Here is a 13,896-nt window from a genome sequence, read left to right on the forward strand (position 1 = left end):
GGCAAATCCTATATCTTTTTATTTAGGTTGTTCTCTTACTCGTACAAAGCACATTTACAGAGCCACGAATCTATTGACCTCAAAGCTTAATTTACGAGAGCGTTTTTCCTTTGGCTCTACCTCCCCCTGCTGGCCAAAGATGAGTGGTTGGTTTATAAATTAACTATTACAAAGCATAACTTTAATTATATGTCATTTATAAGTATCTCAGTTCACTGAATCTATGTTTGCCAAATCATTGCCCCTTTTGTTTGTTTGTCTAACTTGATATTGTATATAATCTATTAACTCTACAAGCAACAACTAAAAGAGACTGAAATAAGTCTACACATGGGCTGTGTACTAGGTGCTTGACTGTTTTAGTGATAAGCCACAGTCTCTCACGGACTACTACACAATCTAATAAAGTACAGCAAAACCATGACTTTAATTAATCCAGTCAAAATTGCTTTCAAAGTATATACAGTCTAGTGCAGACTTCAAACTCAATGATAAGGGTCTTCAAATGACTTTTTATTTTATATTGGTAGAAGGATGCTGAGGTTGGAGCTGCCAGGCAGGAGGTCTAGAGGAAGACCAAAGAGGAGATTTATGGATGTAGTGAGAGAGGACATGAAGTTAATTGGTGTGAGTGAAGAGGATGCAGAGGACAGGGTTAGATGGAGGCACACGATTCGCTGTGGCGACCCCTGAAAGGGAACAACCGAAAGGAAAAGAAGGAGAATGTTCTTCACCGTGTATGCGCGCGCGTGTGTGTGGTGTGCGTGTGCACGTTCATATGCGGGTGCGTGTGTTTTCTTCAAGTTTGAGTAGGTAAGGGATCGTGTAAAAATAGCAGTCCTACATACGTCTGATCCGGATAACCCTTCTTTTTACAAAAACACCAAATCCTTGCAGTTTATTAACCTTTAACCAAGATACAATAATTTGGTGGATTAGAAGATATTTATTGATTTCACAAGTTTTCATAAACACGCTCTTGTTTTGTAACACGCTTTTGAATCGATCTGACTATTTGCAGACGCTCCCTCTGACGATTGAACCGTCCCGTCATACCTCGCGTGGCCAACGGCTCTCTCCACCAAATGCTCGCTCATTGAATTATCGTATTCAGCCTGTTCAGCTCGATTTAGGGAAATAATTTGGAGCAAAGCAGGTCGGGCTAGCTCATTCCACACCTGTTATCTGTCACTGACTTTCCCGGCCTTCTGTTTATCTGACTGCAGCGGTGGGGCGTGCTTTCCTGGGTTCGCTGGCTGGATTTGGTAGGGGAGGCAGGGGGAAGTACGGAGCTGGTCCTGAGTGATGATGGAGCTGGAGTCGGCCAGTAATAGAGGCGAACTGGGAGCTGCGGGGGACTCGCTGCAGCCACAGACTCCCAGCAGGCACGAAAAGAGCCTGGGACTGCTCACGACCAAGTTTGTGACTTTACTACAGGAGGCGAAGGACGGAGTGCTGGATCTGAAAGCGGTGAGCATGCAGCCCAGAGTCTTTGTTGTTAGCACATGTCATCTTGAGCCTGCCCGCTGTCGTTAGGTTTCATGCACTTTCGCTAGCCTGCCTGTTAGCCTAGCCTAGCCTTGTGACAGGCTAATTTGAATGGGTGATACGGCTTTCCTTATGGCTTTGTAGTTTTTATACACCTCGGTTACTTTCAAACCTCCGCTTAAATGTTACGTCATGTTATTTTGGCGTATCTCAAAGAGAAGCAAAGTAAGGTTACAAACTGAACTTTGAGAACACTGGTCAACTTCTCAGACTCTACCCCCTGCAGATTCAAAGTTAAGAAAGTGGGTCAGCTTTTGTCGCTCCCTTCTGAGCTAACGCTAATGCATCTTCACACATGAACAGTTTTTTCTGACTGATAACGTAATTGTCACTTAACGACATGCATTCACACCGTCTCATATAGTTTGTTTAAAAAAACATATACTTTTAACGACAATGCATTAACGTTAGCTTTTCAAATACATGTACATTAACAATCGTTAGCTGCGTTCTCCACTCCAGTCTAGGCCGTCGTCCTCTTAATGAGCTGTTCAGATATACATTAACACTCCCACAAAACTATCATCCTTTTTGCTGAGCAGCGTGTTTGTCTCAGAGTGACTTAAGATACCCGAAGAACTAGCCTAGTTCCTGATGTTGGTGTTTACTTAAAGGTGTTGAGAACAAATTGATCTTTGCACACTTTTCAGCCAGTGCCACTAAACGCTTAATAAGCCTTGAACTCAAATACCGTAATATAGGGTTTGACCCAAAGCCCAGACTTATCAAAACATGTGCACTTGTCAAATTGGAATATAAATAGTAACATTTTAACAAACGCTGGTATCCATGTTTTTTTTCTCAACCAAAACCAGTGATCCAGATGGCAGCTTGGCCAGCCAAGCATTACTTTGTATAATAGAACAGTTTATTTTTCACAGTGACCTCAATGATTTGAGTGGCTTCATAGCCACTGACACTCATGTTGGCACCTTGCTTTGCTCTAGACAGATAATAAAATACCAGGCAGTTGTGCTTCTTTTTTTTTCTTTCACTCTTTTTCTTTCATTCTCACATGTCCATAAAAACACACTGCATTTTTGAATAATGAAACCAATTCGCTTTGAGCAATCACTTCAATCTCTCTCTTATCAATGAAACATTGTGTCCTAGACAGAAAAATACTTTTGTGTCTTGTCCTATCAGATGTTAGCTCAGATTCTTTGACACTGATGCGATTCATCTGTTATAAGATATTTTAGACTCTATACAGGTTTTTATAAGAGAGCTGTGGTTTAAATGTGTTTTGTACTAAAGACCAAAGCTCTGCTCTGACTAGAGTCTATCTATATGTTGACACTGCTGTCAAAAAGTAAAAAGTAAACCATAACTCATGATATTCAGTGTGGCTGTGGGAGCCACACTAAACTGGAAATCCTTACCTTAGTTTTGCATGAGTGAATAATGAAATTATGTTATGTGAACTGTTAAACAAAAGGCCTTGCGGTTTATTATATGCCATTCCGCAGGTCTGTGACTCCATTGCACCCGCAGGGCCTGGTGACAAAACCTAAACTTATCAGCACCAGCCACATGGTTATCATTAGTTTATTAAACACCGAGAGGTTGGGCTGGGAAGGAAGTGTAAATGACACTGCCTTACCCTACGATGGGTGGTGAAACCCCATGGTTTTTGTTTGCAGGGCAATGAACCCGTTGGCACAGATACAGCCTCTTTCTGTCTGTTTTTAGCTACGAGCCTACTAAAGGAGATATCAGTAATCTCTATTGTATTTTTCATTGCCTTTGTCCCATGATTCAGGCGGCAGACACCTTGGCAGTGCGACAAAAACGACGTATCTATGATATCACTAATGTGTTGGAGGGAATTGGACTGATAGAGAAGAAGTCCAAGAACAGCATCCAATGGAAGTAAGTCCACACTTGGATTTATTTATTTATTTGATTCCCTAAAGGTGGAAAGACTGTCCCTTTTAATAAAAAAAACAAATTTGCTGTCTAAAAGGATTCTCTGCAATTTGCTTTCATGAAAAGGCAAATGGCAATTTTAATTGTAATTGAGAATTTAAAAAATACCCCCACACTTTGTGTGTCATGAGCTAATTAAATTAAAATTTTGGAGTTTTGTCCTGACCTGATGTTGCCTTCATTCAGAAAAGTGATTGTGCTTATGTCATTAGAGGGCTGAACTATCTGAAACCATACTACTAATTACATGTCTTGCACCAGTACCCCACATCACTTCCACTTTATCATAACAAGTTCATATTCTAGCTAAAGAGAAATGGCTGAGACACTGATTCATCTAAGGATCACAGCACTAATTGTTGATGTTACGTTATCCTTGTATGCACTTATTTTTGCTTGTGTGTTAACCTGTCTGACAAACATGCTCACGACACCACGACTGTATATTTCAGTCGTAACAGTAGAGAAATGACTGTTGAGCAGTGTGAAGCCATATGAAACAAATTAGAATCTCAGTATGCATGACATTTGCTCATTTAGGTTCTAGAACTGTCCATGGACGTGTGTTGTATTGCTCATTTTCCTGTACGTATTTGACAATCAACAAGTAGCTGTCACAGTATAATCATTTCATAACGACACTATAACAAAATGGCCTGAACAATAAAAAAACACCTGACTACAACAGTTGTGCTGGAGAACTGTAAATATGACAGTTGTAAATACATATGAACATGTCCAGATGGCTTTGGTCAATGCTGTGCATTTACACTGCAACGAGTAAGTGTTAGGACAGTGACACATTACTTTGGTGTTCTGGCTCTGTAGACAAACACATTGGATTTGAAACGATGACTCTGATGTTAAATGACGAGCTCTCAGTTTTAATTTGCGGGTGTTTGCATCCACTTCAAATGAACTGTGCAGTAACTGTAGCCATTTTATTCATAGTTCCCCAAATAGGCTCTTTTCTCAGTAACCATTTTGACTTGTCATGGTAGGAAAAGTACAGGTGTTACTAACAACTTTAACGATGGCTCTGTTCTATTAAAGTGTCCCAGTAAGCCATGAAAGTATGACAGTGAGCCAGCAAGGACAATACCAGGACCATGAAGCTGAAGCAGCAAAATGGAATTCAGCCATCAGTAGTTGCATTATTTACACCTATCCTTTTCCTACTGTGATATTTCAAAATGTCTTCAGTGAAAAAGGTGTTCGAAATGTTTGGATGATTTTTGGGTTGGCGTGTTTAGTACTGCTCACAATATTGTTCAATGCAATTAATCATTGCTTAATAGAAAATACTGCAGTGGGACTTGTTGAACCACTTATTTAACAAATGTAACAATAAAGAAAACATTATTTCAAGCTGTGTGGTAATCACATCTGTCATAAAAAATGTTTCCTGCCAGCACAGCTGTAGTCCTGATATATCCGTTTTGTCCAAGCTCTAATACAAAGCAGATTGATCAGTAGCCAAGAGAAAGTGAATGAGAATGAATCTGCGTAGCTGTATCATTAATAAAGCAGGGTGCCTGCTGTCTGTACATAACCATGTATTTGTGTTTTAGGGGTGTAGGTCCAGGCTGTAACACCAGAGAGATTGCCGATAAGCTGATTGATCTGAAGGCCGAGCTAGATGACCTGGCTCTCAGGGAACACGAGCTGGACCAGCAGAGAGTCTGGGTCCAACAGAGCATCAAGAATGTCACAGACGACTCTAACAACAGCCCATATCCTTCACTGCACTGTGTGTTTATGTGTATGTTATAGCTAGAATTTTTTTTTCTTTTTCAGTGATGTGTCCCATGGTTAGTGCTGATTTAATATGACACTTTCATTAGCCATTCATTTATCCTGCTGCATTCCAAATAACTAGCGATGACTGTTCCTAAAAAGCCTTGTTCTACATCTGTGCTTCTTCAAGCTCAGCCAAAATAACTTTTTAAATAAATTTTCTCATACATGATAAAACTTCTCCAGAGCCCCAGAAGACATTAATCAGCTGTTTACACAAGTTGAGTAGTACTACTCATGACTAGTAAACTGATCTTGATGTGGAAAATTGGTGGATTTTCCCTTTTATGTCCATTCATATGTTCTTTCTGTATATTCTATTATTTCAGTAGAGCTGTGGCAGCTGTACTGAAGACCCATCTGACAATTATGTACTGTAACTTTCACCTTTTTATGGAAAATATTTTCTGAGTTTGCCGGCTCATAAATGTTGCTTAGAGCAGTGCCAAATCACTGACTACAGAAGTCTGTAGATACTGTAGACTACAGCCAGGGCTTTTCCTGTATAGGACAGACTGCCAGTTATCATTAGAATAAAGTGCTCCTGAAGAACAAGGACAACAGTGTCAAACTGTGTGAAAACAACCATTTGCAAACATGCCGTGATGAATTACTTAGATATACTCATTGTTATATGCTTTGTGAAAACCACTCATGGTCAGTATTTAGGTATGCGCATGTGGCACTCAGTGACACAGCAACAGTACACAATGACTCAACAGTGAAACATATCCAATCTCAACACCATCTGGCATCTCATAGGGGATAATCCTGGACATACATCCCCACAGATTCTGCCAGCTCTGTCAGCCACACAGCTCATTTTGAGGCTCTCTGTCCTGGTCATTTAAATGAGCACTCCACTGATTTACACATAAAGGTCGTGGAGAGTATTACTCAGCTGGTAAAAGTAGTTGTATAATGCCTTCTGTGGCTCTGGAGGGAGTTTTCTAAAGTCTGAGAAAATAACCCTGATGATGTCATCAGGGGCCCTGAGGGCATTTAACAGGCAGGGAGGGTCTAATGAATGGTGTTAATTAGTTTCATTATTGGAATTGTAGGATCCTGTGTTTTTTAATAATATACTATAGACTAAAAGTTAAGATGTCTCGGCCACTCCTGCTTCAACTTGACCATTTCTTTTTTTAATCTGTCTTTATGGAGTCCCCCTTCATGGAAGTGCAATACTACATTTCTGCAGTACCCTATTAACAAATGTAAATATTCAGTAAACCATCATTAGTTGGTTAACCAGCCATTGTGGAGATGAAATGGCTTTTGCTAACAGCAGTCAGTCATGTGAAATGCCAGAGTGCAAAGTTGCGTTGAGATGTTTTCTCGTTTAAGTGTAAAACAAGATTGTTATTGGACCCTTAACACATTCATACTATGGCATATATAAAACATGACGATCTCTGTGGAGCTTTCAAAGGTAATTGTTTTAGATGCTCAGTCTTTATATACATTTTTCTTTTTCTATCACATTGACAATCTCAAACAAAGTTTCCATCACTTGCCTGTCCTCCTTCCTCAGGTGACACACTCCTAGCAATCCGTGCTCCCATTGGCACACAACTAGAGGTCCCCATACCAGAAGCTGTAAGTTATGTGAGTGGTTTGTGCATTTTGTATGCTCCTAAAGTCCAGCTACTGTTTTGTCTCATGTCTCAGACTGAGTGTATGTTTTCTTATCCAGGTCCTCAACGGTCAGAGGAAATACCAAATCCGTCTCAAGAGTTCATCTGGTCCCATCGAGGTTTTGCTGGTCAATAAGGACCCATCCAGTGCCTCTCCTGTTGTTTTGCCTGTCCCTCCTCCAGATGATGTCCTTCAAAATCTCCCAGCGCCGATACCTACCTCTCAGCCGCCCACTGCTGCCTCCCAGGTCCTCACAGATATCAGCGTTTCTATGCAATTAATTCTATTTATGTATTGATCTGTTTACTGTAAGAGACTGGGTGTTCACTCTCAAGATGTCTTTCTCTATTGAAACAGTAAAGAGGATGAGATTGATCCCCAGACAGCAATATCTTTCATGGTTTTCTTTTATTGATATGACAGTTGTGTTTGAAATAGTGTTCAGAAATGTTTAATCACCATGGCAAGATGATTCAAAACACTGTGACTTCTGCTGTTTTTTGGTTGTTGTTTTTTTCATCGTACAAATCTTTTCTTCATCATTCCATGTTATGACTTTCCTCTTTCTTTCCTTCATCTTTCCACCCTCCAGGTCCCCAAAGCAGCTCCAGCAACAAAACCTGGTCCTGCCACAATGTTAGCTACAGCAGCCAACCAGACAGCCTCAGTGACAGGTAGGGAGGGACAGCAGACCAATGAGTGCACTGTGAGCTGAAATATTGCACATTTTTAGTCTGTAAGACTTGGACTGTCTAAGAACAATTTCCAACATTATCAAAAATTTCTACATTTCGCCTTGTATTGTTGTATTTTACACTGAACAATTTGATGTACTGTAATATAATGCCAAGAACCAACATTATTTTATCTCTCACTGTTTCAGAAGTGTCAAGCACCACACCACTCACCCCAACAACAGATGCATCTGCAACAGTTACTCAGCAACTACAGTCTTCTGCCTCGTTGGATGGATCTGCATCATCCTCTGCCTCTGCAGTATTTGAACCAATTAAATCGGATCCCTCTGAATGTGAGTTTTGCATGTTGCTGAACTCTTTTGAATCAATCTCTCTCTCTCTGTCTGTCTGTCTGAAATGCAGCTGATGGTGATGACTAATATTTTACTTATATTGTCATTGGAATCACATCTCACACACAATGATTCATTGGATGTTAAATTGGATAGTTTAATGTTCCACAGATTATGCAAACCATTGTGTATTTAAACGGCTACTTTTCTACAGGACTATGAGACGTACTATAAGTAAATTTGCAATATTCATATTGTACACTTAAGTGTAATGTAGTGACTATAGCTGAAATATTTGCTGTGGTTTCCTTCTAGTGCTGGACTTTCCCAAAGAGCTCTCTGACATGTTTGATCCAACAAAAGGTAAACTCTTAAGCATTACACACAAAGCGATTTTTTTTTTTTCTCAATTGATTATGCAGTAGTTACCTGTATACCACTTTTCTCAGTGTCCTGCAGACTGAAAGTTTTAAAAAAACGTTTCTCACTTCTTTTCTCTGTCTGACAGAGATCATGAGTGGAGACCTGTTGGAGGACTTGATGTCATCAGAAGGTGAGTTTGATTACAGAGATATGGATGAAGAAGCAAATGACAGTTACAGTAAAAGAGTTTGCAAAAAGATTTAAAGGTGCTATTGATAACATCCAGCCACTAGATGACGCACTCCTCCTCCCCCAGTGGTTGCCAGTTTGTTGCACAACCTGCATATTACATGGTCAAGTGGAGTGAGACTCAGACAGACTCAGTCATATAAAGTGCTGAATAAGACGGTGTAGTCCCTCATTCGTCCAGGAGTGTTCTATCGTAGAAAAGGTTTCAGTCGTAGTCATCTGGACACTGTTTTCAGAATCAAGACGTTTCGGCTCCCATCCGGAAGTCATTCTCAATTGTGAAAAGTGCTGAATCTTTCGTGATACAGTAATGAATTCATTTTGCCACCAAAATCTTTACATTAGCTATAGATTTAGGTTACTTTGTGCGGTAGTGTTTCATGTAACATTATCTATGGTAATATTAGGATATGGCTAGCTAGCTTTAGGTAACCCTTTTTTCCCCATCATTTAATAATTATAGTGTTGCAACGCTTACAGTAAAATGACATTTCAGTCATCCTTACACTATAAGACATTAGGTAAATATTTACATTTTAATCCAATCAAAGAGTACAGTACATTGTAGGGATACTATTAAAATTGTAGAAAAGGTTGTAGTCAGTCGTAGTCATCTGGACGCTGTTTTCAGGATCAAGACGTTACGGCTCCCATCCGGAAGTCATTCTCAATTGTGAAAAAATGGGACAGGAACTAGAAATTTAAGCTACTCTGTGTTACATAAACCCTGCCCTCAGGAAGGAGTATCTGTTAATAGCTAGTTTCACCTGAAACTGACCTAATAGTTTCCAAGATGGCCCAGTAATCAGGCCTATTGTTTTCTGGCTGCATCTACTTCATCACTGTTAAGTACCTGATTAGCATGTGATTGGCGTGACCAAGGTGATAATACACTCTGATAGACTTTGGGCAGATTGAATCTCAGACCACCATTTCTGTTCAAAGAGGGGTTCTCTCTTTTTTTTTTTTTTTTTTTTTTTTTACAAAAATGGCTTCCTTGATGCCCCGTTCAAACCAACTCTTCCACTGGCCCCAGGCCATCGATTACGTCGGACCCTGGCCCACTTCTAAATCCCCTCTGATATGCATCATCGTTATAACGTTACATTGTTTGAGGGAACTATAACGTTAGGTAACTGGATCAACCATCACTAATGCTAACCTGGCTCCTCAGGGATTGAAGATGTTATTTTTCTAATTTTGACAATCTAACCGGTGACAACACATTAGTTAAGGTTTTAAGGACCATGACTGTCTGTAGTTGTTGTTTATTTTGTTTAATATGCAGCACTGTAATTTTATGGGTTATTGTTGTGACGATTAAGCTAAGATAGCTAATACATACTAACGTCAGTGTTCATTTTTTCCACACTAACTGGCAACTATACCATGTGATACCAACGTCATTATACTATTGGCTCACGAGCCTTGTTAGAAGCAGGAACTAAACATCAGACATCTCACACAGAGATAAACAAAACATTAATTTTGGACCCATCGCACACATTTATTAAATTATTAATTTGCCTTTTTCTAAACGCTCTGTGGGTGTTTTTTTTTAATATTCATCTACATAAAGATTTTATCAATATCACCTTTGATTGTGTATAATGTGTGTAACAAAAAGAGGCTTTTGAATACATTTCAGCACTTTGACTCATGGCCTCCTTTTATGCATCATGCATGTCTCATCTCTTTCTCTGTCTGTTTCACCTCCAGTGTTCTCGCCTCTCCTCCGTCTGTCCCCTCCACCCAGCGACCACGACTACATATACAACCTGGATGAGACAGAAGGCCTGTGTGACCTCTTTGACGTCCCCATTCTCAACCTCTGACCCCTGAGATTGTTGTCGGAGTGGGAAACACTTTGCCAGACATGCTAATCTACCTTTATTTTCTCCCAAGTTTTCCCTCTCACCGACAGTGAAGGAGGCGAAGAGGTGCAGGAAAACCAAAAATTATCTGATGAGCGTTCAAGGACACCTCTGCACTGACACGGTGAGCTCAAGCTGAGCTCAGTCACACAGTAGCTCGATGTACAGCCTCGTGAAGAAATACAGGCGTGAGCAAAACATTTTACTTACTGCTTTTCCAAGGAAATATAGTCAAAACAAATGAAAAATAATTATATTTTTTGATTGTTATGTATGATAAAGCATTGTGTTTGTGTATCAGCTTTCCCGTGTGCTTGTGAGCGAATGTGTGTGGGCATACTTTAGTGTGTGTGTGTGTGTGTGTGTGTGTGTGTGTGTGTGTGTGCATGAGTTTTTTGTATTGAATGCTCTCTTAAATTGAGTCAGATGTCTCCAGGGAAAAAAATAGCAACCCTTTTCCTATCAGGTAAAGAGTCATGGCAGACTTAACAGAGCACAGCCTTTATCACCCGGCAGCTGCTCACGCATGGCTTGAATGAGTTCAAACACAGCTGGTTAAATATGCACTGTCCTCATGTACATAGAGAATATATATTTTGTATTACCAGCACACAAGACTATTGTGTAATAATGAATTACATTCGTAACACAGGCAGAGAAATAGTTTGCAAATAAACAAAGGTACCAGATACAAATAATCATACCGTATGTATGAAGTGCTTTATTTTGAATAATGGGAATTTGTCTTAATCAAACCTTTCTGTGTTGGAAGTGATTTTGTGAACCAGTTAGAGAAAGAGGATATTAATGTTAAGTTACTGAAGCCAATAAACTATGTGACCAAGTTGACCAGAGTCAAGCACCAAAACAATGCAGCAGTTTGGGGGGAAGTTTTAGAATTCTGCCATTTTACATCAACACTTTTTAGGTCAGCAAGGTGCTTGGTAAAATGTAATAAAGTGTCTCCTCTAAGCTCCACATTATGTCTACCTTGTTCTTTAACTGGTTCAATATTAGCACTTCTACACTCAGAGGTTTGATTATAAAAAATTGACTTGCTTTTGGTTTAATTTTGCCTCTGGACCTTAGGACGTTGCAGATCTTTATTAACTCTGAGGTGTACATCAGAGGAATAGCTTTTTTTCCCCCTCTCCAAAATGTGTTCTGTGGCGATTGTCTTTCAATAATGATGTATGTATATGAATACCATTGTACTCAGTTCATTTGTATGTAAAAGGGCATGTATGTATTTCTGATGTATTTTTATTGATGCAGTGAATATAGTCACCATGTCACGAAAAAGCTTTTGTTTGTTTTTGTATATTTGGCACATATCCCTATTCAATATTTTTTTTTTTTCCAATGTCTGTTCTGTTTCTAGTAAATGAAATACTGCCTATCACTAAATTAAATATTTCAACTCTAAGCATTCTCTCTGTGCAGGGGACAGGTGAGTAGCAGTTCACGATGAGTTGTTAATAGTCAAACTGTTAAAGAACAATATCAACGTTATTCATATTTCTACAGTGCTTTCTTCTTGTTTTTGTGTAAAAATGTTCTGTTTTGCCATGGATGATGTGTATGTATGTACAGTATGTACTGTGTATATCCATCTCTGCCGCTTGTATAGAATAGTGTTTATTTTTTTATACCTGATAGATATATTATTACTGCTACTAATTTGGGGCTACACTTCATAGTTTAAGGAATTTATCCACAAAACCTTCTGCTTTATCAAAGCATCCTGTCTCATTGTTGCACTTTACATCACTGTGGACAGATTGGTTGCTACTCATCCACTCCTTGATCAGTAGCAGGTCATTGTGTTTTGACAGTGTTGTGAGTTTGCCTAATTCTTTAATAGAGCAGCCAGGGAGTTCAGCAGTACTGGGTTGAATGAATCATCTCTGTATGTGTTGGCGTGTGAGACTCAAACCTACAGACTGTTTTTAACAGGCTCACTATTGCTAAGCTGTAGTTGCATCAAAATAAACACCTTGGTATTCTTTGTGTATTGTCTGGTTTTCTTGGTTTCCAGTTTAAGCAATGTGTCACATTTTTGGTCTGTCAGACAGGGTTTCCTGTCATGATGTGTATGCTGTTACACTAAGTTCAGTTGAGAATCGTGAAATGGCGCTCAGATATATTGTTGTTGTGAGCTGGGGGCATTCATTATTTTTGAAAAATATGTAATCAGTATAGGTAAAGTCATAAGCTGCTTTCATGCATTTTAAAGAACAATGTGTTATACAAAGAGAAGGTGCGAATGCAACAAAAAATGTGATGAGAGTTGTAAGCTGTTTAACAGGAGCTCTTTATTAAATGTGTTTTGTCTCTATGGACAGTACATTGGGCTGCTGTAAGCTGGTACATTCAACAAAATAGTGACAGTTGTGTCATTGAATGGGCAGAACTTGATTTGCTCCTGTGCCAAGTGAACTGTTGATCGAATTCATGGGTGTTTGCACCTGAGGTCATATTATGCAATTATCAAATAAACTCACAACGCTAGCTTTGTGGAGACCTGATCATGTCGAATCTAGAAAGAACTGTTAAAGATGAAGGTAAGTAGATTCTAAGATTAGGGTGCATTATTGGTCAACATATAGCCAGGTCATCTGAATGGAGTATGGTGTTAGAAGTCTTTAAAGCCTCATCAGGTTATGTTGTAAGAGGAATGGCTTAATTGCATACACAACAGATAGTAGATATATACATTGCCATGGTGTCAAAATATAAGTTAAATTATAGGTTAGAAAAGTATAGGTCTATTTGGGGTGTCCTGATGGCCTCTGGGTTTAAAGTGCTGATCATGTAATTGCAACTTCTCCAGTTTGACTCCAGCTGGGGACTTTTGTTGCATTCCCTATCTCTTCCTCCCCTCATTTCCTGTCAGCTCTCTACTGTCAAATTTCTATGATAAAGGCACAGCCTTTAATAACGACAAATATACTTGTAGGTCTATACAGAAGAGAGACATTAAGTGCAGCAATGACAGTGCAGTAATGTAGTCCATGGTTGGTCCAATAAACCATTTGGTTACACCAGGCCCGAATGTAGCAATACCGATAATAGCAGTACAGTAACAGGACAGAAGGGGGCGGCTGTAACCAGCTGTGCCCGACCCGGAACTTTCAATTAGTTAATCTACTACTAAAATTGGAAATTTGGAAGAAAAACTGGTCTAGCTCAGCATAAGCAGCAACAGCATGTCCAGAATTTATATTATTATTTTTCAAAGTAAAAGCGCTGTATCGCTCAAGGAATACAATTATTTATTGGCGGTGTTAAAGGTAAAATCTTACATGGAGGCATATGAATGGAATTAAAATGCCATGAAATAAATAAATGGTGACAGTTTCTTTCTCATGGAATATTTCCGTAATACATAATTTTCACGCCAATGCTTGTGTTAAAACCAAAACACTGGCCATGAAGGGTTTTAATTTGAAAACCATAACCGGAAAA

The 13,896-nt window shown here is 39.3% G+C and overlaps 1 protein-coding gene across 2 annotated transcripts; it reads left to right on the plus strand.

Moving 5' to 3' along the window:
• Nucleotides 1-1,030: 1,030 nt before the first annotated feature.
• Nucleotides 1,031-12,440, plus strand: e2f4 (E2F transcription factor 4). Of its 2 annotated transcripts, none has more exons than XM_044193083.1 (11): nucleotides 1,031-1,470; nucleotides 3,311-3,420; nucleotides 5,049-5,210; nucleotides 6,663-6,706; nucleotides 6,809-6,882; nucleotides 6,971-7,159; nucleotides 7,505-7,586; nucleotides 7,796-7,942; nucleotides 8,258-8,305; nucleotides 8,451-8,495; nucleotides 10,274-12,440. In XM_044193083.1, exons 1-11 carry the CDS (start codon nucleotides 1,306-1,308, stop codon nucleotides 10,387-10,389), a joined length of 1,182 nt encoding a protein of 393 aa, XP_044049018.1. In that variant the 5' UTR covers nucleotides 1,031-1,305; the 3' UTR covers nucleotides 10,390-12,440. The 2 variants fall into 2 exon arrangements, with proteins under 2 accessions (XP_044049018.1, XP_044049019.1); XM_044193084.1 differs by having other exon boundaries at nucleotides 1,032-1,470; nucleotides 6,809-6,873.
• The last annotated feature ends 1,456 nt before the right edge of the window (nucleotides 12,441-13,896 follow it).

This window comes from Siniperca chuatsi, linkage group LG4 (genome assembly GCF_020085105.1).
Source record: "Siniperca chuatsi isolate FFG_IHB_CAS linkage group LG4, ASM2008510v1, whole genome shotgun sequence".
Classification (NCBI taxonomy): Eukaryota; Metazoa; Chordata; class Actinopteri; order Centrarchiformes; family Sinipercidae; genus Siniperca; species Siniperca chuatsi.